The sequence below is a fragment of the Micromys minutus genome (genome assembly GCF_963924665.1).
Source record: "Micromys minutus genome assembly, chromosome: 10".
Classification (NCBI taxonomy): domain Eukaryota; kingdom Metazoa; phylum Chordata; class Mammalia; order Rodentia; family Muridae; genus Micromys; species Micromys minutus.
In genome coordinates, this window is record NC_137979.1 from 22,268,442 (window position 1) to 22,291,074 (window position 22,633).

The following is a 22,633-nucleotide window of genomic DNA, read 5'->3' on the forward strand; positions in this document are numbered from 1 at the left end:
AGTGAAGGGGCGTGGCTAATGTAGGAAGCTACTCTGTAGCTCCCGCCCCCCAGAATTGGAATCGCGGGAAAAATAGTTTGTCTGAAATTATCGCGAGAGCAAGTGGGTCAGTCGAGTTCGGACTCTGAGGCCTCTCGCGATAAATTACAGTGGCGAAAGGGGGGTGGTGGTGGTGATGGTGGTATCGCACTCTCGCGATACTTGAACGTATCGCGGCGGCCAGACGAAGGAGAGGTTTGTAAACAGGGCAGCTCCAAGATCGCAGGGACTAAGGGAAAAAAATTAGATTGTCTCCTGAGCATCGGAAATCCCTTCATCTCCGCAGGCACTTTCTACATGTTAAACATTTCTTTCAACCGGCCTTTTTGGACCGGAAGTCGTCCTGAGCGTCCAATACTGGAAGCGGCCTTTCTTACCGGAAACCCTTTTCCGGGGACATAGGAAGACAGCCTACCTGGCCGGAAGTCCCACCTCTTTAAGATTTCGCCCACCCTTCCAGAAGTTTTGTTTTTTGTTTTGTTTTTTTTCTGTTACTTGTTTGTCTTCGTTCCTATTCTTTTTTATTTCTGTACCAGAGAAAGGTACATTGTCTCTCCTCCCAGCTCCAGTAAGCTGGTTTGATCTCTCCCCGAATTGGAGTTCCTTCCCCGACGCCCCCATGTAGCTGAAAAGTGGGACCTAGGGGTGGTTAGACCCCTGGGATCCTGAAGGAGAGGCAGAGAGGACGCAGGACTCAGCTTCTGCTCCTGCTACCAGGACGCGACCTTCTCAGCTTTACCCCTCCTGCTGCCATGCACCCTGCGGCCTTCCCGCTTCCTGTTGTTGTGGTTACTGTGCTGTGGGGAGCAGCCCCTATCCGAGGGCTTATTCGGGCGGTGAGTCTGAGGGTCGGATGGGGAAAGGGTGTTGAAAATGGGCTTCAGACTGGGAAATGTACTGTTTTGTCTGCAGACTTCGGAGCACAATGCCAGCATGGACTTTGCAGACCTTCCAGCTCTGTTTGGGGCCACTCTGAGCGATGAGGGACTCCAGGTGATGCTCTTCCCATTTCCCTATATGTATCCCGGGCAGAGGTTAAAATAGTCGTGCTCAGGAGATAGGAAATAGTTGAGTTAGCAGCGGAATGCATTGGACTGTGGATATTGTTCAGTGATATGGTCTTTTTTCTAGTATGAGTGAAATTCAAGGTTGAATCTCCAACAAAACAGCCCTCCCCCAGCCCCCGAAAAACCTAAGTGCATGATCATGTCCAGCGCAGAATCCACAATCTAGAGAGATAAAAAGACAGTATCCACCCCTAGAACTCCCAAGTTTTTTATGTTACGTGCAAAGGTGTGAGGGTGTCAGATCCCCAGAACTGGAGTTACACTCAGTTGTGAGCTGCCACTTGTGTGCTAGGAACTGAACTTGGGTTCTCTGGAAGAACACCTAGTGCTCTTAACCACTAGAACTCTCAAGTTTAAGAGGTTATCTGAAAGTGGGTTAAGATAAAAAGCAGGTGCTTATCAGCAATGTCACTGGAACTATTTACTGTTTGTATGAATGGCTGTGGACATCTTGTATTGGTTCTTAGTAAAATGGGTAATAGAAATTAACTTAGGGCTATTGTATGTGAGATAAGCATGTCTGTAGTAGTTCATTACAAAGTTCTTGCCACATAGCAAGAACTCAAATGGGCTACATATAGCAGTAGGTTGTAAGATGGCTAATTGGAAAATGAAGCAAATTGAATATGCTGTATGCACTTGAAAAGTGAATATGAAAAAATCTGATGAAAATGACATGAATGAGTAGCAAGCTGAGTCACTATTGGTGGTAAACTTAAAAGCAGAACTAAACCAGCCTTGAGAAGTCAGTAAAGGGATGTTGTTTACTGATACCTGCATCTTCAGAAAGCTGAGATTGTTTTTCTTGAGACTGGACTCTTAATTCTGGCTGTCCCTAACTCCTGTGCGGATCATGCTGGCCTCCAACTCACTGTACTCCCACGTGTTGGGATTAAATGCATGTATCACCATGTCTACCTGAGTTGAAGATTGATTTGGGTGGGATGATCAGACCTCAAGAGTAATGATAGAGCTGCAGAATACAGATAGCATGTGTAGTGTTATGTTTGGTAGGTCCTGTGGAAGGTAGAACTAAAGATGAAAAATCCAACTATTTGCCTTTATCCCTCAGGGGTTCCTTGTGGAGGCCCACCCAGAAAATGCCTGCAGTCCTATTGCCCCACCACCCTCAGCCCCAGTCAATGGGTCAGTCTTTATTGCACTGCTTCGAAGATTCGACTGCAACTTTGACCTCAAGGTTGCTGAATGGGGAATGGGAGGTAGTAAGCAGGGCAAATGACACCAAGGAGTGAAGAAAGGCAAGGTTTACAACTCTATCCTGCTTTGCCTCCTTAGGTCCTAAATGCTCAGAAAGCTGGGTATGGTGCAGCTGTGGTGCACAATGTAAATTCCAATGAACTTCTAAACATGGTGTGGAACAGTGGTAAGGATGAAGAAATCTGCACTTCTGAGTTTTCTGTGTAGTTCGGGGTGAGGGTTTGGGATAGTGGTGGTAAAGACTAGAGGGCAGTTGGTGAGACCTGCAAAAAGTGCCAAAAGCCGGTTTCAGGGAATTGAGGGAATGGAAGGCTAAATCCCTAATATCCTGCTCCCTACAGAGGAAATCCAACAACAGATCTGGATCCCATCTGTATTTATTGGAGAGAGAAGTGCAGAGTACCTACGAGCCCTTTTTGTCTATGAGAAGGGGTAGGACATATGCTTTCTTCTCATTCTTCCCTCTCCTTTTGGGTTCCATGCCAGTCTGGAACCCAACTTCACTATCCTACTTTCTCCTCGTGTATGCCTTGTCCCAAGCCAGTAACCTTATTTTACCTGGCTTGAGACTATCGTCTTTCCTTAGGGCTCGGGTACTTCTGGTTCCGGACAATAGCTTCCCCTTGGGCTATTACCTCATTCCTTTCACTGGGATTGTAGGACTGCTGGTTTTGGCCATGGGAACAGTATTGGTAAGTACCTGAGGGGAACTTAGAAGGCCAGGCAGGATCTGTAGATGGGGGGTTTTATTGGATTTCCTAGTTATTTCTTAATCCTGGTCCACTCTTCCCTATCCCTAGATAGTTCGTTGTATCCAGCACCGGAAACGGCTTCAACGGAACCGACTTACCAAAGAGCAACTGAAACAGATTCCTACCCATGACTATCAAAAAGGTAAGGGCACTGAAATGGGGCCTTTTCCCTAGCTGGCCTCATCTTGAAGTATTCTTAAGCCCAGTAAGTAGGTTCAAAGGGCTGGAAAGATGCCTCCTTTGCTTGTCTTTTACTGACAAATAACCACAAGCAAAAGAAGTAGGGTAGAGCACAAAGACAATAAAGGAAAAATTTGACCTTGTGTATGGGGGTGTAGAGAGTAAGAGATAAAAGGAGTTGGATGAACTCAAAGAAAGCAGGTAAGGGGTTGGGTTATCTAGACTTGGATCCTCTAGTACCATATAAGGCTATAGCAAAAGCCTTGCTCCTCCCAGTTCTGCTTTCCCCTCCTACCTCCCCAACCCACTTCCCTTATCTCTGCTTGTCCCCTCTAGCCCCAAGATTTTCTGTTGTGCCCCAGTGAGTTTTCTTGGGCTTGATTCCAAATGGCTCAGTGAATCCTTTTCCCTTTTCCAGGAGACCAGTATGATGTCTGTGCCATCTGTCTGGATGAGTATGAGGATGGGGACAAGCTTCGAGTACTTCCCTGTGCTCATGGTAAGGCTACTTCTGTGCCCACACCTATGCTACTGCCCAACCTGCAGGGTCCACGCTCTTCACATATACTACTCCACAGCTTACCACAGCCGCTGTGTGGACCCCTGGCTCACTCAGACCCGAAAGACCTGCCCTATCTGCAAACAGCCTGTCCATCGGGGTCCTGGGGATGAGGAACAGGAAGAAGCTCAAGGGCAAGAGGAAGGTGATGAAGGGGAGCCAAGGGACCAACCTGCTTCAGAATGGACCCCACTCCTGGGCTCTAGCCCTACTCTTCCAACCTCCTTTGGATCCCTAGCCCCTGCTCCCCTGGTTTTTCCTGGGCCCTCCACAGATCCCTCACCTTCTTCGTCTGCTGCCCTGGCCTGACATCCCCCTACTTGGCACCTCTGGTGACCTATTTGCACAAACTTTTTCAGTCTAATAAGCTGAGGGTGAGGGATAGGGTACATTTCTACCCCAGGTTCATGAACCCAGCCTCATCCTTTTGAGGGGGCTAAGAGCCATAGGGACATGGTCTTCACTTTTGGGATTAATAAAATTGTCTTTGTGGATGAAAAAAAGGCTAAGATCATTTTTACATAAATTCTGGAAAAATAAAAAATAAAAAATAAAATAAGATTATAAAATAAATAAAAGTAAGATTAACTCGTCAGGGGGACGGCCCTAGCTGCATTTGCTATGACTCAGGGAGGGGGAGCCCCACCTACACAGGATGACTCAAGTGGCCCTGCCTCACCCGCAGGCTTGGACCCATTCTCTAGTCTGGATGGCCATGTTCCATTACATACTAATTGAACTGGACCTGAAATGGATACACCACTATAGAGGGGCCTAGGTCACATAAGTATATGGAAGAATGCCTACTTAATCCTTGGACTGAGAAAATAAGGAAATCAAAGAGTTCATTCTGGACACAGTAAAGAAGCAGATATCTAATTGAGGTGGGTCACAGTGCCTGTTTCCAGCTGATGCCGAGTGCAAACCACACAGGTCCTTGTTAGTAGAATCTTTTTTTATTCAGAAAAAAAAAAAAGACGAAAAAAACAAAAACAAAACCCAAAAACAAAAAAATTTTTTCCAAACACACACAGGAGGGGGTATGGGTAGGGGGAGGTATCTGTCCGTCCAGCCCCAACCCCCAGCCCATGTGGTTTTGGCAGCAATAAGGGAAATGGGGTAATGGCCCAAAAAATAATGGTATGTGTGTGTATGGAAAGAAGGGGGTGCAAAAGCCAAAGGGAGCAGTGGGAGAGGGGACAGATGAGGTCAGTACTGGGAACGCCGCAGGTGAGAGGCCATTTCATAACATTTCTTGTTGATCAAACCACCGTGGACACCTTCTTTGCCCATCAGCAGGACTAGCGCTGGAGGAAAAAGAAAGGAAGCTAGGACCCAGGTGTCACAATTCAACCCTGCCAGCTGTTCAGCAGCTGTTCAGCCCCTGGGGTTGTAACCTAACCTCATCCCTCCTAACTAGCCCTCCCCCCCATACACAGGCAGGCTGTCAGTCACCCTAAAACAATAGAGCTTTTCAAAGAAGGAAAAAGAGCTTTAAGACTAGTAAAGACCAAGGAAAAATTTAGAGGCCATAGGCTTACAGGCTGTAGACTGATGTGGCTAAGAACTGCTGTGGATGAGCTTCCTGCCTCTCAGGTCTTTACAGAACCCAAGATTACAGCCAAATGTTGACCTAAGATCCCAATCCAAGCAAACTAATCTCAAAAAGCTCAATCAAAGCAAGAAAGGACTAGAGGTAAAGCAGAACCCAAAGGACCATCCAAAGTTCCCATATCCAGAATAAAATTCTGTCTTGCAGCCTTGACACTGAGGACATAAAACCAAGTGACTAACAGAAGTTAGGGATTCCAAAGGTAGAGGAATTGGTCAAACTTACTCTTGGCAGTCATGGTGACAGTGACATTGAAGGTGGGGGCTCCTCCGGTGCTCTTGGTACGAAGATCCATTGTAAATTCCCCGTCTTGCAGCAGTGAGTCCCGGATCACAGAACATTTCTGGCCCCCAAGTGTCAGCCCATTCACGAAAAAACTTGATCGGTCTTTGCCTACCAGGACACCAACCTCAGCTGGCTAGAAGAATCAATCACCTCATTAAGTTAGTGTACCTGCATAACTTGTCCTCTATGTACTGTGGAGTTGGAGGTGAGGGTGCTTCATACACATCATCAAAAAGTTGGGGAAAAAACCAGTACTGTGGGTAGTACAGGGAACGATCGTGATCCTAAAGTCTAGTAAATGTGTCCAGGGAGGAAAAATATTCCTCTGAAGCAAAGAAAGAAAATGCTGGGTACCAAAAATCAATCAATTATCTAGGGGAAGCCTTTGGATGCTCAGAACAGTCCTTCAGGAAAAGCAGAAGCGGAGAGGGGAAGGGAGGGGGTAGGAAGGGAGGAGAAGTAACTTTGTCCTTATTTGGTCAAAGGTTCTGCAGGCGTTGTTAGGAGCCCGGACGCCTGGGTCTCCTGGTAACCTAGAGTTTAGGTCCAGGTATCTATGCCAAGATAAGGAAGCTGACCACTGGGGGCTTTCTAATTAAGTTTAAAAAGTTTATAAAGGCGGGAGACTTGTCTGTGAGTCTAGATATCCCAGAGAACCTTTCTCCCTCTCCCCCTTAAGCCCCAAACCCCTATATCCGGTACCCTCCCGCCCGGAAATCCCCTTTCCCCCCCATTCGAACTTCCGCTCCCCCTCCCCACTTCCGGGCAGTGTGGTCAGGGAAGGTGGTGGTAGGGCCGGCAGCAGCCTTATTCCTTCCACTTTTACCGTCTCAGAACTTCTCACAAAGTTCCCCTACTCCGAGCCCGGCCGGATGGCGGGAAGGGAGGGTGAGGGGACTTCCGGGATTGGCCTCCCAGGAATGTAGAGGCTAACGTGCCGAATTGGGGGGTGTGTGTGTGGCGGCCTCGCCCTCTCTAACGGAGTTGGGAGGGGCAGGGTGCTTCTGAGGTCCGGCAAGGGCCCAAGGCCACGCGCCTGGCGCTCCCATCAGCATAAGGGGAAACAATGGTAGAGGGAGAGCGTGCAGTTGGTCCAAAGAGGAGTCCAAGCTCCTCAGGCCCCTTATCAATCATAATCCCAGGCTAAAATTGCAGCGCGTGCCTGCCCCGCCCTGGAGGAGGCGGAAGTGGGCCGCCGCACCGGGCGGCGCGCCCCTCCCCGCCCTGTGCCCCGGATGTAACGCCCCGTCGCAGAAAGCGGGGCGGCGGGCGAGATGGGCGCCGCCGCCGAGGGGCGTAGAGCTTGGGGGGCAACGAAGGTACCACCAGTTCCATGCAGCCGCCATTCGCGCCGCTCCAGGGAGAGGACCGCATCACGGCCTCTCGCTGCCCTCGCTAGACTGCGCCCGCCCCCACCCAAGTCTAAGCCAGAGGGTCTAAGCCTGGTCACTGCCTGGGAACGCACAAGCCTCGCAGTACCGTAATGCTAACGAAGGTCTTCCCGGGGACGGCGGCCCAGACGGAGGGCGAGTCCTTGTAGCCTACGATGGCCGCGTCCTGACAGGTCCCGTCCGCCATAAGGCTGTCGATGTAGGCGTTCCACCCGGCCATGGCGCTGCTGCTGGGGCTGCTCTGCGGGCTGCTGCTGGGATCGCGGGCTGGGCTCGGGCTGGCGGGCGGGGGAAGGCAGAGAGCTCGGGGCACGCGCTGCTGTCCGGAACGCGGCTCTGTTAGCTGTGCAGCAGCCCTCGCACCGCCACTTCCTGCTCCTCCCCCCCCTCTAGATTTTTATTTGCAAAGGGCGGCGGGGCGGGGCCTGCTCCCCATTCCCTCCCTCCATCCCCCCTCCTCTTGCCAGGCCAGATAGCGAACTTTTGCAAATGCAATTTAAGAAAGCCCTCCCCCCTTTTGCAAAATTTGCCGAGTTCGATGGAAAGCCATGCGAAAGGCTAGAGTGGTGGTGGCAGGAGAGAGGTTAAGGTTAGGGCTCGCTCTAATTCATACGGAATACAAACCACTTTGCCATTGAAAGAGGGAGCGAGAGGAAGAAGTGGGGGGGGGGGGAATCAGTAAGATTGAACAAATTAAAGTGGGTTCGGGGAACCCAGGGTTAAACCGAATCATTCCTCCACCCCCCAACCCCCACCTCCGCGGGAGGGAAGGAACGGCGGGCGGCGGCGCGTGCGCCCGCGCCTGCGCCGGGGCAGTGAGAAGACAGCGCGTGGGGCGGTTGGGGCTAGCGGCTTGGCTGCGCGAGTGCGCGCCTGGCAGGACAGATTTGGACCTTCCGAAGAGGGAAGACGCGTCCCCAGCAGGCGGGACGGGCAGACGCCCTGGGTTTTGTGCACTGCTGCCTTCTCCACATTTTATTTAAAGGATAAGGGATCAAAAGTGAAATTGATATAATACTCTAGTCATTTTCAGTACTAAAGGTCCCCAACCAGAGCACCTGTCCCAACCGTCTGCCGTGGACGCACTTGTTGGGTTCATTCGAGCGCGTCCCTATATTCCGGAGGAATCATTCCCCTCGCTGTCCGCTCCAGCTCAAAGCCTCGCCCCATGCCTGAACCCTGTCTACAGAGGTCACTGAGTAGGGGCGCCAGACGGGTGACACGACGGGACTCATTTGTCAAGGCGGAAGAATACTAAAGTACCAAGGATGACAACTTTTACAAGAAGAGGAAAGTCGCCTCTACTTCACACCCATTGGGGCTTTCTTCTTTTCCCGTAAAACTTTTGCTAAGTACTTGTGTGCGGTCAGCTCACTCGCCGCCGAGCAGGTCTGGGGGAATGGCAGGCCGGTGAGGCTGGAGGGAGTGAAGGAGTCTCTCGGGACCCTAACCTCCGAGGGGCTCGGCCGCTTCCGGTCCCTCGTTGGAGGGGCGCTGCCAGGGTGTGTAGCCTCTCCCAGTGGAGGGACTTGGTTCACTGCCTCTCTGGACCGGGGTTGGGTTCCCTGATGTTCATCCCAAAATTCTGGCTCCCCACGCCCCCCACCCCTGGTTCTTCGACAGCCGCGTGGCTGAGTCACGGGCGGGGCCGCACCGGGGCACGTGGCGGTCTGCGCCCGCCATCCCCTGACCTCTGATCTGCGCGCCTCCCGCCCGGGGGTGGAAAAATCCTGCAGGGAGCGGCTGGAGATAAGAGGGGAGGGGCGGGACTGAGACGCGACGGCAGGTGGGGACCCTAGGGTGGAGGCAAGGAGGGCGACCCCGAGGGGAGGGCGGACGGGGAGGAGCGCTTGAGAGCCCGCAGCCGCGTGAGTCACCGGCTCCAGCGCCGGCGAGCGAAAAGCCGAGGCGCCCTGGGAAACCAGCCGGTCCGCCCGCCAGGCTTCTGTGGAGCGCGGGGCAAACCCTACACTAGCCCTAGACCTGCCAAGGGGGAGAGAGTTACCGAGTGCAGAGATTCACTTCCTGCGGTGCTGCAAATGGATGGACAGAGTGGCCACAGGCGTCCAACAGCTTACAAAGGGTCATCCCCCTTGTCCCGTCCATTCATGGTTTATCCCCCCCCCCATTGGTGATACAACACCATTCTTCGATAGGCAAGGGTTGAACGCTGAAGCGCCCACAGTCGGTAGGAAAAAGGGCTCCTGACCACTTAGGCTTCACGTGGGGACATAAATGCTGTCCCAGCAGTATCTGTCGGGTGCCAGGCCAGCACTCAGTGCTGGTCTATATTCGTCTCCTGGCTTCTCATCGCTCATCACTGGCCAAGAGAGGATGGGGTGGAGTGGTGCCGAAATGGCTGTTATGAGGACCCTGAGAGGTGAAAGCGCTGGCCCTCTTTGGTCGAGGGGTGTCGACTTTAGACCACAGAGCTTGCTCAGCATCACTGATGCTTTCCCCCAACTGTGTGGCCTGCGCCCGCCGCCTGCCTCCGAGGGAGTGGAGCACGTGTACACGTCAGTCTTGCAGCCCCTTTTCTAGGCCCCCTCCTCAGCCGGCAAGGCTCAGATTACCCATGGCCTTTCTAAAAGGGCACTTGGTTCCTCTTTAACCTTTGCAAGAGGGGAATGTAAGTTTTAGGGGAAAGACCATCCCATAGAGACCTCTCTTCTGCTTTCCAAATAGTGAACTTCAAAGTAGAGACTTTTATTTGGGGACAGAAAGAAAATGCAAGGGGGTAGTCACTAACTTTTGAGAAGGGGGTACAGGCCCCAGGCCAGAGGCTTTTGCTTCAGGCTGTAGTGGGCACTTGGCTGCCTGCCCGGTGTGGAGGGGAGGAGGATGGAATGAGAGAGGCGAGGCGGGGCTGGCTGGGGGACAGGGTGGCTTGGAGATAAATGCCCAGCCTGAGAGGGGGTGAGCTGACACTGTCCCAGCTGCCACCTAGACGCTCCACTCAAAAGTCCCAAAGAAGACATTACAGGTTTGCTAAAACGTCTTTTATTCGGTGTGCAGGTATGGTGTGGTGCTGACTTGGAAAAAGTGAGGGGAATTTTGGGTTTTATTTTTTTCTTCCTAGTACGGAGGGTGCTTGAAAGAGAGAGGCCAGGTTGGAGGAAGCAGAATTAAATACTGAAGGGTACTGACAGATATAAGAAAGAAGGCTCTGAAGAATAGGAAAGTAGATAAAGAAGACACAATTGAGCCAGGCAGAGAATCTGAGGTCTAGACGGATTTGGGAATGGGACAATGAGAACCAGATAGGTTTTCGGGGTAGGAAGATATAAGAAGATTACTTAATCATAAAAGTGCAAGAAGGTATAAGCTTGGTGAAGTATTCAGGGAGTGGTGTCATCTGGGAAGTTACAAACTTATGAGCTCTTGATTCTCAGATTGAGAGGGTGCAGCAAGAGCTATTCCGAGTTGGGGGAGGGGAACAGCCTGCCTTCCTCTTTGGTCTGTGACCTTTTTATGGGGTATTTTTAGCTCCAGCACCTGCCTTCTTCGGGTGGAGAAGACTCTTAAAAGGGCAAGGGATTTCTAGTTCCTTAAGGGATCAGCTGTCCACACTTGCTCACTCACTCACGTCTCTTGTGGTGCAGCTATGGCCATGCAAAAAATCTTTGCCCGAGAAATCCTGGACTCCAGGGGCAACCCTACAGTGGAGGTGGACCTGCACACAGCCAAGGGTAACACAGGCCTGCTGAATTGGTTTGCCTCAGAAAACCCTCAACCTCACCGTCTCCTTCCCCAAGAGTTCTATGCCACATCCTGTCCTTCGTCAGAGGTTCCTTCCCCTAGACTTCTTTGCAGACCCTCTTCCTGGCTCCAAAGCGGGGGCAAGCAGGAGTGCTCTGCATTGACTCCTATTCCTGGGTCCAGGGAGGTGACCCCAGACCTTTGTGGGTGGACTCCTTTTGATCTGCCAGTTCCTCCTGCCCAGGTCGATTCCGAGCAGCTGTGCCCAGTGGAGCTTCCACAGGTATCTATGAGGCACTGGAACTACGAGATGGAGACAAATCCCGATACCTGGGGAAAGGTGAGCAAAGGCTAACCCAGCACGGAAGGAGTGGAACCCAAAGCCAAGGGCCCCGAATGGGAAGAGGCCTAGCCCACTTAGAAATCTGAACCTGTTCTCTGGCCTCCAGGAGTGCTGAAGGCTGTGGAGCACATCAACAAGACTCTAGGTCCTGCTCTGCTGGAAAAGGCAAGTGGAGGAGCCATCCTCCCCTTCCCTCCTCCCTGTGACCCTGTGCTTTCCCTAGGTAGCTCCACCCTGAGTATTCTCACTTCTCCTTCATCCTGCACATTACCCGACTCCTCTGCCTCTTTCAGAAACTAAGTGTTGTGGATCAAGAAAAAGTTGACAAATTTATGATTGAACTGGATGGGACAGAGAATAAGTGTGAGTGAAGCCAGAGGTGGGAAGGGTGTGGCATGCAGCGAGGGTGGGAGAGAAACCACTGTCAACTGGCTGGGTTTTCTTGTCCCACATCTTGAGGCACACCGTAGCTGTAGCTGGGTAGCCTTTTATTCATTCCATAGGCATTTCCTGATGCCTGGCTTCTGCCAGGCCTGGCTGGCTGGCAGTAGACACATGTGAAACTCTTGGCCCAGGGAAGAGGGGGTGAACTCCCAGAGATCCACAGGCCAGGAAAGAGATGAGCTAACAAAATCTTAAAGTCAAATGATATAGGAAGCTTCTTCCTGGGGTGACCTGGGAATGTTCAAGGAATTAAGCCCTTAACATGTAAGAGCTCTCATTCTTATTTCTTGCTTACCTCCCACTAGCCAAGTTTGGGGCCAATGCCATCCTGGGTGTGTCCCTGGCCGTCTGTAAGGCTGGAGCAGCTGAGAAAGGGGTCCCTCTCTACCGACACATCGCAGATCTTGCAGGGAATCCTGACCTCGTACTTCCTGTGCCTGTGAGTGCGGTTGTGCTGAATGTCTATGACAGCTGCCCCTCCCTAGCTAGGAATGTTTGAGCAGCCCCCCCGACCCCACCCCCTGAAAATCTACCTTTTCAGATCCTGCTCCAAAGAAGCATTTCCTGAAATGAAATCTTTCCTGCTGTGCTCCAGCCAGTCTTTCTTTCTCACCATCTAAAGCTAAGCCTCTTGAGGCTTCCTTCCTTTGCTAGGGCCTTTCCTTCACATTCCAGGCTTAGGCCAGCTACCCAGACGTCATTCCTGTCTCATTCCCAAACTCTGACTTGAAAGTGTCTTCAGGGCAAAGATCTCAGTATATTTTTGTATCCTCTGAGACAAAACGTTGTCCTCTTAATAGTAGCCCCTTGAATTTCGTAGGGTGCAGAAAGAGTGTGCAAAGTCCAGGGTGAATGTATGCTGTGACATGAACCACATTTGTCAGAGACTCCAGGGCCTCAGATCCATCAAGGCATGACAAAGCCTTCCCCCTCGGCTACGGTTCAGAGGTGTGATGAAGCTTTCCTCCTTCCCTCAGTGACCAAGAGCAAGTGTTGAGAGTGTGACCATAGTATGTCCACCATAGCTCCATCCCCTTTGGTTGTTTACAAATGTTAACATGTTAAAATGTTCTGAAGATTGCTCCTCTACAGAGATTGCTCTTAACCAAGATCCCCTAAACCTGTTCGTGTGGTCCAGCTGTATACCATAAACCCCACCTCCTTGTTTACATGTATGCAGTGACCCACCTCTCTGCTCAGCTCTATATAATAAACATGCTGAGCTCTGTATAGTAAACACATTGAGCTTCTAGAGTGCTGAGGTATTTCCATCAGAGAGCCCACTCTGTCCAGTCCCAGCTTTTCTGTGTCCATCTCTGTCTTTATTTCCTTGCTTCCATTCACTTCCATCCTTGGAGCCCTGCCTGGGCCAGACAGAACTTAATAATAATGTTACCATTTATTGTTACTAAGAGGAATGTGTTAAGATTCTGGAGATACCTGGGTTCAGACCCTGGCTTTTCCCACTTTCTAGTTGTGTGGTCTTAGACAAGCTATTGAACTTCTATGCCTCACTTTTTTAATTTGTAAAGAAGAAATTAATAAGAGTATACAGTTAATAGAGGTATTTTGAGAGTGAAACAAGCTCATTCATTTAGAATGCCATAAAACTATTCCTTGTCATATTTATATTTGATTTCTCTTGTCAGAACAATAGGGAAGTAAGCATTGTTACCATTTAGTACAAAGAGAGAAAAGCTCTTAGGAGTCCAATGATGTATCATCCTAGATCATTGAGCTAGGGAGCAGAGTGCAGCTTCCACCTCCAGTTCCCTCTCACCTTTGACCCGTATGCCATCCAGCTCTGAGTACCAATTTCTGTTTCCCAGGCCTTCAATGTGATCAATGGGGGCTCTCATGCTGGAAATAAGCTGGCCATGCAGGAGTTCATGATTCTGCCAGTGGGAGCCAGCTCTTTCAAGGAAGCCATGCGTATTGGCGCTGAGGTCTACCACCACCTCAAGGGGGTCATCAAGGCCAAGTATGGGAAGGACGCCACCAATGTGGGGGACGAGGGTGGCTTTGCACCCAACATCCTGGAGAACAATGAGGGTCAGTGCTGAGCATCCTGGGGAATAGATGGACCGAGTCTTCCTGAGGGGGTTGAGGGGGTGGGAATGGGGCAGATACAAGGATACTGGAGTCTCAGGTCATTTCTTGCTCCTCTCCTAGCCCTGGAGCTGTTAAAGACAGCCATTCAGGCAGCTGGTTACCCAGACAAGGTGGTAATTGGCATGGATGTGGCAGCATCTGAATTCTATCGAAATGGGAAGTATGACCTAGACTTCAAGTCACCTGATGATCCTGCGAGGCACATCAGTGGGGAGAAGCTTGGGGAGCTATACAAGAACTTCATCAAGAACTATCCTGGTGAGATCCCCACGTGCTCTCTTCCCTGCCTTTTTCTCCCAGTTACCGCACACAGGTTTCAGTATTTGACTTTGTCACAATTCCGGTCCTTTCCATCTTTAGCTCATTCATAGCCTCCATTGAACCTCTGCTACCTGTAATCCCTCCACCAGCCTCCATCTCTAACCCCATCTGTGCTCCCCACTCCCTACCAGTGGTCTCCATTGAAGACCCCTTTGACCAGGATGACTGGGCAACATGGACCTCATTCCTCTCGGGGGTGGACATCCAGATTGTGGGAGATGACCTGACAGTCACCAACCCCAAGAGGATTGCTCAGGCTGTTGAGAAGAAGGCCTGCAATTGCCTGCTGCTGAAGGTCAACCAGATCGGCTCAGTGACAGAATCCATCCAGGCGTGAGTGCCCGACTCAGGCTCACCCTGGCCACCCCTCAGCTCCAGCCACTGCTCTTGCCATGCTCCTGCCTTTCCTTGGGCACCTGACCCACTCAAGCCTCTTAACCCCAAGGCTATGACGAACTCTAGGCATGTTTCTAAGACTTTGGCTAGTGTGGCTCTGCCATGTCCCTTAAGCTCCCTCCTGTATTGTGTTCTTACCATCTTCTGACCGCTCTAATCCAAGATCAGAAATCTCCTACTTCCCAAAGAACTTAGTCACTGCCCAAAACAAATGGAAAGTTCTACCTTGCCTTTCCCTGGCTTTCTTATTGTGGTGGTCACATTAAGGCCTCATCAAATGTCCTTCCCACACAGCTGCAAACTGGCACAGTCTAATGGCTGGGGAGTGATGGTGAGCCACCGCTCTGGGGAGACCGAAGACACTTTCATTGCTGACCTTGTGGTGGGACTCTGCACAGGACAGGTACTCAGGGTTTCCCTCTCCTGAGTATCTAACCAAGTTTCTTTGGTCACCTTGTTATTAATTGGGTCACCTAAGTTGGATATCACTACAGCCTGCTTTTGGGGGGGCCCAATCCAACCCCTCCAAACCCTTTTCCCACCTCAGATCAAGACTGGTGCTCCCTGCCGTTCTGAGCGTCTGGCAAAATACAACCAGCTTATGAGGTCAGTTTGTAAAGAGGCTGTGGAGCAGGGAAGGCACTCCAGGGTTAGAAGGCAGTAGCTCAGATTTTGTTCCCTTGTATTGTAGGATTGAGGAGGCTCTTGGGGACAAAGCTGTCTTTGCTGGACGAAAGTTCCGTAATCCCAAGGCCAAATGAGAAGCTGGAGACTCCAGGATCCATGGGACAGGCCTTCAAGCCCTTCTCCCAAAAATAAACACTGCCAAACAAGACCCTGGTGTGCTCCTTGGAAGGAGGGAATGAATGATGACTGGGGTGGGGGTTGGGGAACAGGTTAACAGGGAAGAAAGCAGAGAATGTCATGTGACCTGCTGTGACAAGGAAGTGAGGGATTTGAAAGCTCAGTGGATGTAGAGCAGAGAATTTCAGATTTTGGAATGAAGCCAGAGAAAGCAAAGACTATATGAAAGGAGCTGGAGAGGAGTCAGTGGAAGGTGGAAGCGGCTCCTGGGTAGGCAGCTGCGGATGGAGAGGGGCTGAGCTAAGGGTCCTGCGGGTCCCAGCATTCCGGGGATCTGGATCAGGCTACAGCCAGACTGAGTGCATCTCAAGGATTAAAGGATAATGAGATCATTTACCACTTCAGTGGAGCTTGTGAGGATCTGAAGTGTTCAAAATACTTGACATTATTAACCTACATAAGCTTTCAAACAGTCCTATCAGACATTTGCCATTCTTATTCCCCTTTTACACACCAAGAAGACAAGGCACAATGAGCTGAACATACCTTATTCAACACAGCAGAGTTAGCAACTGGTAAAGCCAGGACACGCCTGGCTTCAGCCTTAAAAATAATGTATCTTAGCTTTGTGTGATGGCTCACATCTGTAATCTTAGGCCTCGGGAGAGGTGGGACAGCAAGTGTCAAGGCAGCTTGGGCTATGCAGTAAGGCCTGTCTCCAATCCCAAGCTTAGGGAGCTTCAGTGGTTGGGGCATTTGCTGCCCTTACAAGCACCAGGCTTCGTTCCCAGCACTGACCTGGCAGCTCACAATCATTGGTAACTCCAGTTCTGGGGACTCCAATGCCCTCTTTTGAGCACCACGGGTACCAGGCATGCACATGGTGCAAATCCTTACATACAGGTAAAGCATTCATACACATAAATCTAAACACAGAAACATCACACTGGCTTAGTGATGAGTGCCCAGTAGTCATGAGGCCCCGAGTTCAATCTCCAGCATCCCAAAAAAAAAAGTGAAAGTGTCACAGTAACAGTGCTAATAACTGGCCATCTTTAGCTAGAACAGCAACTTCATACTGTCCAATCTAATTCTTTTCTCTGCCAATAAAGTAATATCCACAATTCTTTCTTCTTTTAAACAAGGTTTCTCTGTGTAGCCTGGGCTGTCCTGGAACTTTCTCTGTAGATCAGGCTGGCCTCAAACTCACGGACTTTACCTCCCAAGTGCTAGGATTAAAGGCACGTGCCACCACTGGCTTAGTATCCACATTTCTATGTACAAGTCAGAATATTGGGTCAAACAGTGTTTATTCAATGTAAAGTAACCCCAGGCCCATGGGGAAGAAAAGTTCCAAGGGTAATAGAGAATAATACAGATTAAATACCCACTCACACATTTACACACACGCACACATCACGCACTCGCACATGCGCACATACATACACCGTACATCCGAATTGCAGCAGTGATAAACACCTGCTTCTCTTCAAGCCCAAGTGGCAGCTGGCAGGGCCTCATAGTTTAGAAACGGGGCTCCAGCATGGGTCCTATTAGCAGCAGCCTTGTCTCTCCATGCTCCTGCCTTGCTGGAGGTCAAAGCAAGGTGAGTGGGATGCCTAGGACGTAGTTGGCAACTCTTCCCCACTCTGCCGAAGACGTTTCTTGGCTCTGATCTCATTCATGGCCTCTTCTATGGAGCGTGTGTCCCGCTTGTTGGCCACAGGCACTGGCAGCAGAAGGGAGAGTAGGCAAGATCTCAGTCTCTGCTCCCTTCCCCCAAACTACATTCTCCCTCATTCCTCCCCCAGCTCCTGCCATGGCTCACCACAACCATAGGTCTTGTTGGCCTGTAGCATGTGGGCTGCATCTTTGGCTGCTCCTTTGCCAATAAGGTGGCTATACTTGTCCTTGTAGTCGCTGGCAGGACTCACAACTGCAGGTCCCTGCTGAGCTGCCTCTTCCTCCTGCTTCTGAGCTAGCTCCTAAGGGCAGAGGTAGGGTACCTGTGCTCAAGGCCCTGACCCCAGCTGGCCTCTTCCAGGCAATGGTTATGCGCTCCAGGGCCTGCCTGGAACAGCTCACCTTTAGCTTCCGCTTCTCCTCAGCCTTCTGGGGGTCCCACTCTTCACCATGACGGTAGGAATCTAGCTCTTCGTCTGAGGGTGCAAACTCCTAGAGGTGAAGAGAAAGGTAGAGTCAAGGTCCAAATATATGAGGGGTGTCATTCCCCTCAGGTACAGGGATAGGCTGGGGGGTGGGGCAGGCTTTTTACCTTTTTGAAGATCATGACATAGCGACAGTCATCATCTTCTCCAAAGGAGAAGGATGTGAGGCCAGCCACCTCTACCACATCATGTCTGCAAAGAGAAGGCAAGAGAGTACGTGAGCTGTGAAAAGTCTGGTCCCTGCTGCCTCATTCATGTCCCTTGCTTGCTCATTTCTCGCCTCCCCAAGCCCAGAGACACTCACAGTATGCTCCTCTCTATCTTGTTCATAGGCTGAAACTTTTTCTTGATCTGTCCACTGTCCTGGATGAAATCAGACACCTCTTTCTCCATCTTAGGAGAAAAAAAGGGGGAGGACATGAGACGACAGCTCCACTAAATCTCCTGGGCTGATTGGATGACCCTTTTAAACCTCCCACCGCTTTCCCAGCTCCCGGGCCATGCGCTTTTAGTTCCACCATCTGGAGGCACTGTCAGTGCAACCAAGTCCTCAGCCTTCCAACTCTTACTGCAAATCCTTCCAGAAGCTGCCTTTCATCTCTCCAGTTGTTCTCACCCTTTTACGAAACTCCACTTTTTGTTGTTTATCTTGCTCTTGTAGTTTCTTCAGGCGGGCAGCCTGTTCTAGGGGTGAGAAAGGACCGAATGAGGCCAGGGCTGATGCATGGGTATCACACATCAGGTTAAAGGATGTCTGATAACCACTGGGAAGCGTTGGGCTTAGACAGCAGGGTTACTATTCATTCACCAAGGGTTCCCTGATGTTTAATCGACACTATCGTACCAAGATGGCAGAAACAGGTTTTCCCTTCCAGAGCTCAGTGTAGTGTAAGTCACAAAGACTAGAATCACACACACCCAACTTACCAACTCTACCAGACAGCCAATTAGCATTCACTTAATGCCCACAGTTTGCACTGGCTACAGGGGAATGATATCTCTCTCTCTCTCTCTCTCTCTCTCTCTCTCTATATATATATATAATATATATATATACATACATATAGCAAGCCAGTAAGTACCATAGATATATATATATTAGAGAGAGAGAGAGAGAGAGAGATATTATTATTTTGAAGACAGTATATCACTCTATAGTCCTGGCCTGGAACTTATTATGTAGACCAGGCTAGACTCAAAATCAGGTTATCTGCCTGCTTCTGCCTTTGGAATGCTGGGATTAAAGGCATGCTCTCCCATAACCAGCTTTTAACTTCCTATATTGTATATGCATACATATATGTATGCATGTATATATAACACACACACTTTTTTCTTTTTTTTTTTTTTGTAGACAGTTTCTCTCTATGTAGCCCAACTGTCCTAGAACTCTCTATGTAGACCAGGGTGGCCTTGAACTCATAGAGATCAGCCTGCCTCTGCCTTCTGAGTGTTCCAATTAAAGGCAAACTTCCTATATTTTATAGTGCCCCGCCCCCTGTTTAAGATCAGTATGAAGTTAAAAATGGTTCATCTGTCATCTTTCTCACCTGTCCTGTTTTTGATTCGTCAACTTGACACAAGGTATAGTTATCAGAGAGGAAGGAACCTTAATTGAGAGCATACCTCCTCCGTAAGACCGGTCTATAGGCAAGTCTGTGAAGTACTGTCTTAATTGATGATTAATATGAGAGGGCCCAGCCCACTGTGGGTGGTGCTAGCCCCGGGCAGGTGGTCCTGGGGTGGGTAAGAAAGCAGGCTAGTAAGCCACTGAGGAGCAAACCAGTAAGTACCATGTTCCTGCTTCAGTTCCTGCCCTGACTTCCTTTGATGGTGAACTGCAATGTGGAACTATGAGCCGAAATAAAAACCTCAAGTTGCATTTGGTCAAGTTGTGTTTATCACAGCAATAGAAACCCTAAGACAGAAATTGGTAATGGAGAGTGGACTATTGTTGTGACAGGTTTGGCTATGTTGTGTTTGCTTGGGTGGGGATGCTGAATAAGAAATTTGAAACTTTGGTCTAGAAAGCCCATTGAGTGCTTTAAGACATGTGCTTCTTCACAGCAATAGGAACCCTAAAACATCACCCTTTTCTTTGGGGGTGTAAGTGTCCAAAGTTAGCCATAAATACACTCTCCTCTCTTCCTGAATGCTCCTCCCCTTTCTCGATCCTGCCTTTGTACCAGATCATCTCCCCTGCTCTTAGGGGACAGATGCAACCCCAGGGAATGAACTCTGGCACTAGGCCGCAACCCTAACTGTAAGCAGTACCTGCCTACCTGCCCTCTCTCTCTAACCCCAGCTTTGAGACTCCCAGACTGAATTGAAACTCACTGTGGAGTCCACACTGGCCTCAAACGTACAGATATGCTAGCCTAGGATTGACTGATGTGGATTGAACCTAGGGCCACATGCTAAGTGTTTCACCACTGACCGAGGAACATTCTCAGCCCTCAAACTACCTGTTTTCCTTAGATTTATTTTTATCTCAATGATGTGCATGTGTGCATGTATGAATCCAAGTGCCCATGGAGGTCTGTGGTCAGATTTCTCTCAGGAGCTGGGGTTACAGGCAGTTGTAAGCAACCTGATGTGGATTCTGTGAATCTAACTCAGGTCCTCAGGAAGAGCAATATGTGCTCTTAATCGCTGAGCCACCCCTCCGCTCAGTTACTTTTAACCTGGTCCCGTATCCTGCCTATCTTTTCCCTTGGTAGGTGTTTGCTGCCACTTGTGATTTGGGCAGAAGCATCTTCCTCCTGTTCCTCAGCTTCAAATGTCCGTCCCCCCCCCCTTTTTTTTTGGTATTTCAAAATCCTAGGTCCACTTCTTCCACAAGACTGAGCCCCTGAAGTGGCACACTGAATTCTTCCTACTTTCTAGTCAACTCCATGCTTCTGCACATGTTTCTTCTCTCTGGAATGTTCTTCCTCCTCTTACAAACACTGATTCCTCACCATGAGTCAAGACTTCTTCCTCCACACCCTAAGCACATTCACTGCTTAAGACATGGGGTGTTTGTTTGTTTGTTTATTCCCACACACCCCCCCAGTCTCTCTTACGAGGCGAGGCTATAAGCTGCAGGAGGGCTAACCCTGTTTACCTCCTGTACAGTTAGACTTGAGTCCAAGGCAGACAAACTAGAGGAGGTTCTTGTCTGTCTGACTTCACTATCTTGGCCTTTCATTGTTTTCTAGTCTTTTCTGCATCCTGGGAGGTAGCATAACAATATTATTGCTACGAGTCACATTTGGGTTCCAAATTCAGTTTAGTAACCCGAGACCCGAGGCATTCAGCTAAAGCCTCCTATTCTGACAGCGGATGTGAGCACTCCTGTTACTCATCTGAACATTAAGTAACTCTAACTCCTGTTTCCTGTTAAGTTCTGCTTTCCCATAGCATTCCAACAGACTTCACTCCCTTTACAGAATTACCTGTTCTCTGTCGCTCAGTTCACTTCAGACAAGCCTGAGACTCCCAATTAATCTCTCCATGTATTTCTCTCGAATTACTTAATTGGTTATTAAAATTCTGTGTGATCACTAATAAATGTCTCAGACACGATCTGTAATCTCCTCGATGTGCACCTTAGGCTCCACCAATTTTGTGAATAAGGGACTATAGATATTTAACAGTTTTTGAGCATTCTGTCTTGCCTCCTTTGGGCAGATGGGGAGTAGGTGCCAGGTATGAAACTTGCCCATGATCAAGGCTCACGTGGTTGGGAGCTGGATACCCCTAAAGCTGTCCTTCCCATAGGGTCCTTCACATGCACTCTGAGCCAACACGGAGTAAGCCTCTTCGGGCCGCACCCTACCCTGGCTGCCAAACTCCAGCAAGCTTTCTGGTTTAGTTACTCTGCCCAGGGGCTGGGAGAGATGGCGAATCGGAGCCTGCAGGGCATTCTCATCTCCCCAATCAACATCACGATCTATTTGGGCAGCATAGGAATTTATGGCTATAGTTAGGGAAGGGTTGTTGAAGGTATGAAGGACTGGATTAACTCAAGGAGGGGCATGAAGATAGGAGGATCCAGCCAGCCAATGGGAGGAGCTGAGGTTGAGGTCGGTCAGAAAAGGCAACACTTTAAAGGTAGAGCTTTTGGTTGAGCTGGCCAATAGAGGGGAATAGACGGGTAGATGGGCGTGCCCTAAACTCAATCGTAATAGAACTGGAGGTACGCGGGACCGGGAGGCGATGAATACGATATCCTCCAATCGGAAGAAAGGCATCCTACTAATCAGAGCTCACCAACAGCAGACAGGCAGGCCCGTTGACCAATCACAAACAAGGACTGCAAAAGGCCAGGATAGGAAGAAGAGACAGCAGGTAGGAGACAGGCTGAGGTAGCCAATCACTGTTTGCGAAGGACAGCGGGCGGGCCGACAGGCCTTTTAGAGACTCTGAGGGTCTCAGAAGTGGCTTGTTGGGGTCTTCTAGGGTAGGAGGCGGCATTATTAAAGAGGGAAGAGTGTGGTCCCAAGAATCAGGCGAAGATACGCGGTTGTGAATTTGGGATTCTCACCTCGGGCCTTGCGCCGACTCTCCTGGTCACCGAGGCTGGGTGGCTTCTCCATGGAGCTCAGGATGGAGCCCAGTAGGTCCGCCATCTTGGGAATGAGTGAGAGGGGGCGGTGCGTCTTAAAGGGAAGGGCGAAATGCCTTTAAGGCCGGAAACACGTCGGAAGCGAAAAATCGCGCTGCTCCGCCCCGTTTAAGGCAGCGAGCCGAGGCCGGCTACTTGCGTGGCGATCTTCCCGCCCCACCCCCAGCAGACATGGGCGGGAGGCTAGCTGGTGCAGAGACGTTTAATGGCAATTCGTATAAACCAAGCCCATGCACAAGTAGAAAGTGCTCGTGGAGCCAGCCGGGGGCTCCCGCTGCGCCAGGGAACCAGACGTCCGGCTGCGCAGCGCCTTAAATAGATTCTTCACTATACTCTGTATGTTACAGTTATGTACAAACCCCTCCCCAGGGGAGCGGGACTCCGCCTCGCGATCCTATGTACACCCCCTCCTCTTTGGCCCCTAAGTGGGTGACCAGAGAAAGGGTGATGGGGAAGACAGGGCCAGGAAAGGAGGAAACAGACGCAAACATGCGGAGTCAGGGTGGGGCAGTCACCCCTGAAACACGAGGGCGCGCGAAGCGAAGGCAGCGGTGGGGACCGAGGCGGATACATTCATCAGAGACTCGTCGAACAAATAAATAAGGCAAGTCAGGAAGGTCCGAGTCAGGTGCAG

At 50.2% G+C, this 22,633-nt stretch overlaps 4 protein-coding genes across 8 annotated transcripts; 2 read left to right on the forward strand and 2 right to left on the reverse strand.

Moving 5' to 3' along the window:
• Positions 1-145: 145 nt before the first annotated feature.
• Positions 146-4,313, forward strand: RNF167 (ring finger protein 167). 2 transcript variants are annotated; one of them, XM_080923110.1, is made up of 10 exons: positions 146-234; positions 326-875; positions 952-1,032; positions 2,179-2,304; positions 2,403-2,490; positions 2,666-2,756; positions 2,911-3,016; positions 3,125-3,218; positions 3,675-3,755; positions 3,835-4,313. In XM_080923110.1, exons 2-10 carry the CDS (start codon positions 792-794, stop codon positions 4,122-4,124), a joined length of 1,041 nt encoding a protein of 346 aa, XP_080779236.1. In that variant the 5' UTR covers positions 146-234; positions 326-791; the 3' UTR covers positions 4,125-4,313. The 2 variants fall into 2 exon arrangements, with proteins under 2 accessions (XP_080779236.1, XP_080779235.1); XM_080923109.1 differs by having other exon boundaries at positions 225-875.
• A 444-nt stretch (positions 4,314-4,757) lies between these two features.
• PFN1 (profilin 1) lies at positions 4,758-9,833 on the reverse strand. 3 transcript variants are annotated; one of them, XM_080923657.1, is made up of 4 exons: positions 9,109-9,833; positions 7,192-7,381; positions 5,653-5,845; positions 4,758-5,122 (listed from the first exon to the last, which is right to left on the reverse strand). In XM_080923657.1, exons 1-4 carry the CDS (start codon positions 9,207-9,209, stop codon positions 5,025-5,027), a joined length of 582 nt encoding a protein of 193 aa, XP_080779783.1. In that variant the 5' UTR covers positions 9,210-9,833; the 3' UTR covers positions 4,758-5,024. The 3 variants fall into 3 exon arrangements, with proteins under 3 accessions (XP_080779783.1, XP_080779785.1, XP_080779784.1); XM_080923659.1 differs by having other exon boundaries at positions 7,192-7,419; XM_080923658.1 differs by having other exon boundaries at positions 7,192-7,422.
• Positions 9,834-9,982: 149 nt separating this feature from the next.
• ENO3 (enolase 3) lies at positions 9,983-15,253 on the forward strand. Of its 2 annotated transcripts, none has more exons than XM_080923655.1 (12): positions 9,983-10,118; positions 10,706-10,792; positions 11,047-11,142; positions 11,252-11,310; positions 11,439-11,508; positions 11,895-12,028; positions 13,419-13,641; positions 13,762-13,959; positions 14,154-14,355; positions 14,713-14,821; positions 14,966-15,024; positions 15,110-15,253. In XM_080923655.1, exons 1-12 carry the CDS (start codon positions 10,001-10,003, stop codon positions 15,177-15,179), a joined length of 1,425 nt encoding a protein of 474 aa, XP_080779781.1. In that variant the 5' UTR covers positions 9,983-10,000; the 3' UTR covers positions 15,180-15,253. The 2 variants fall into 2 exon arrangements, with proteins under 2 accessions (XP_080779781.1, XP_080779782.1); XM_080923656.1 differs by having other exon boundaries at positions 10,012-10,086.
• Positions 15,254-16,515: 1,262 nt separating this feature from the next.
• SPAG7 (sperm associated antigen 7) lies at positions 16,516-22,161 on the reverse strand. The gene is made up of 7 exons (XM_080923560.1): positions 21,919-22,161; positions 18,007-18,074; positions 17,695-17,783; positions 17,498-17,582; positions 17,308-17,397; positions 17,051-17,207; positions 16,516-16,951 (listed from the first exon to the last, which is right to left on the reverse strand). Exons 1-7 carry the CDS (start codon positions 22,001-22,003, stop codon positions 16,842-16,844), a joined length of 684 nt encoding a protein of 227 aa, XP_080779686.1. The 5' UTR covers positions 22,004-22,161; the 3' UTR covers positions 16,516-16,841.
• Positions 22,162-22,633: the final 472 nt, after the last annotated feature.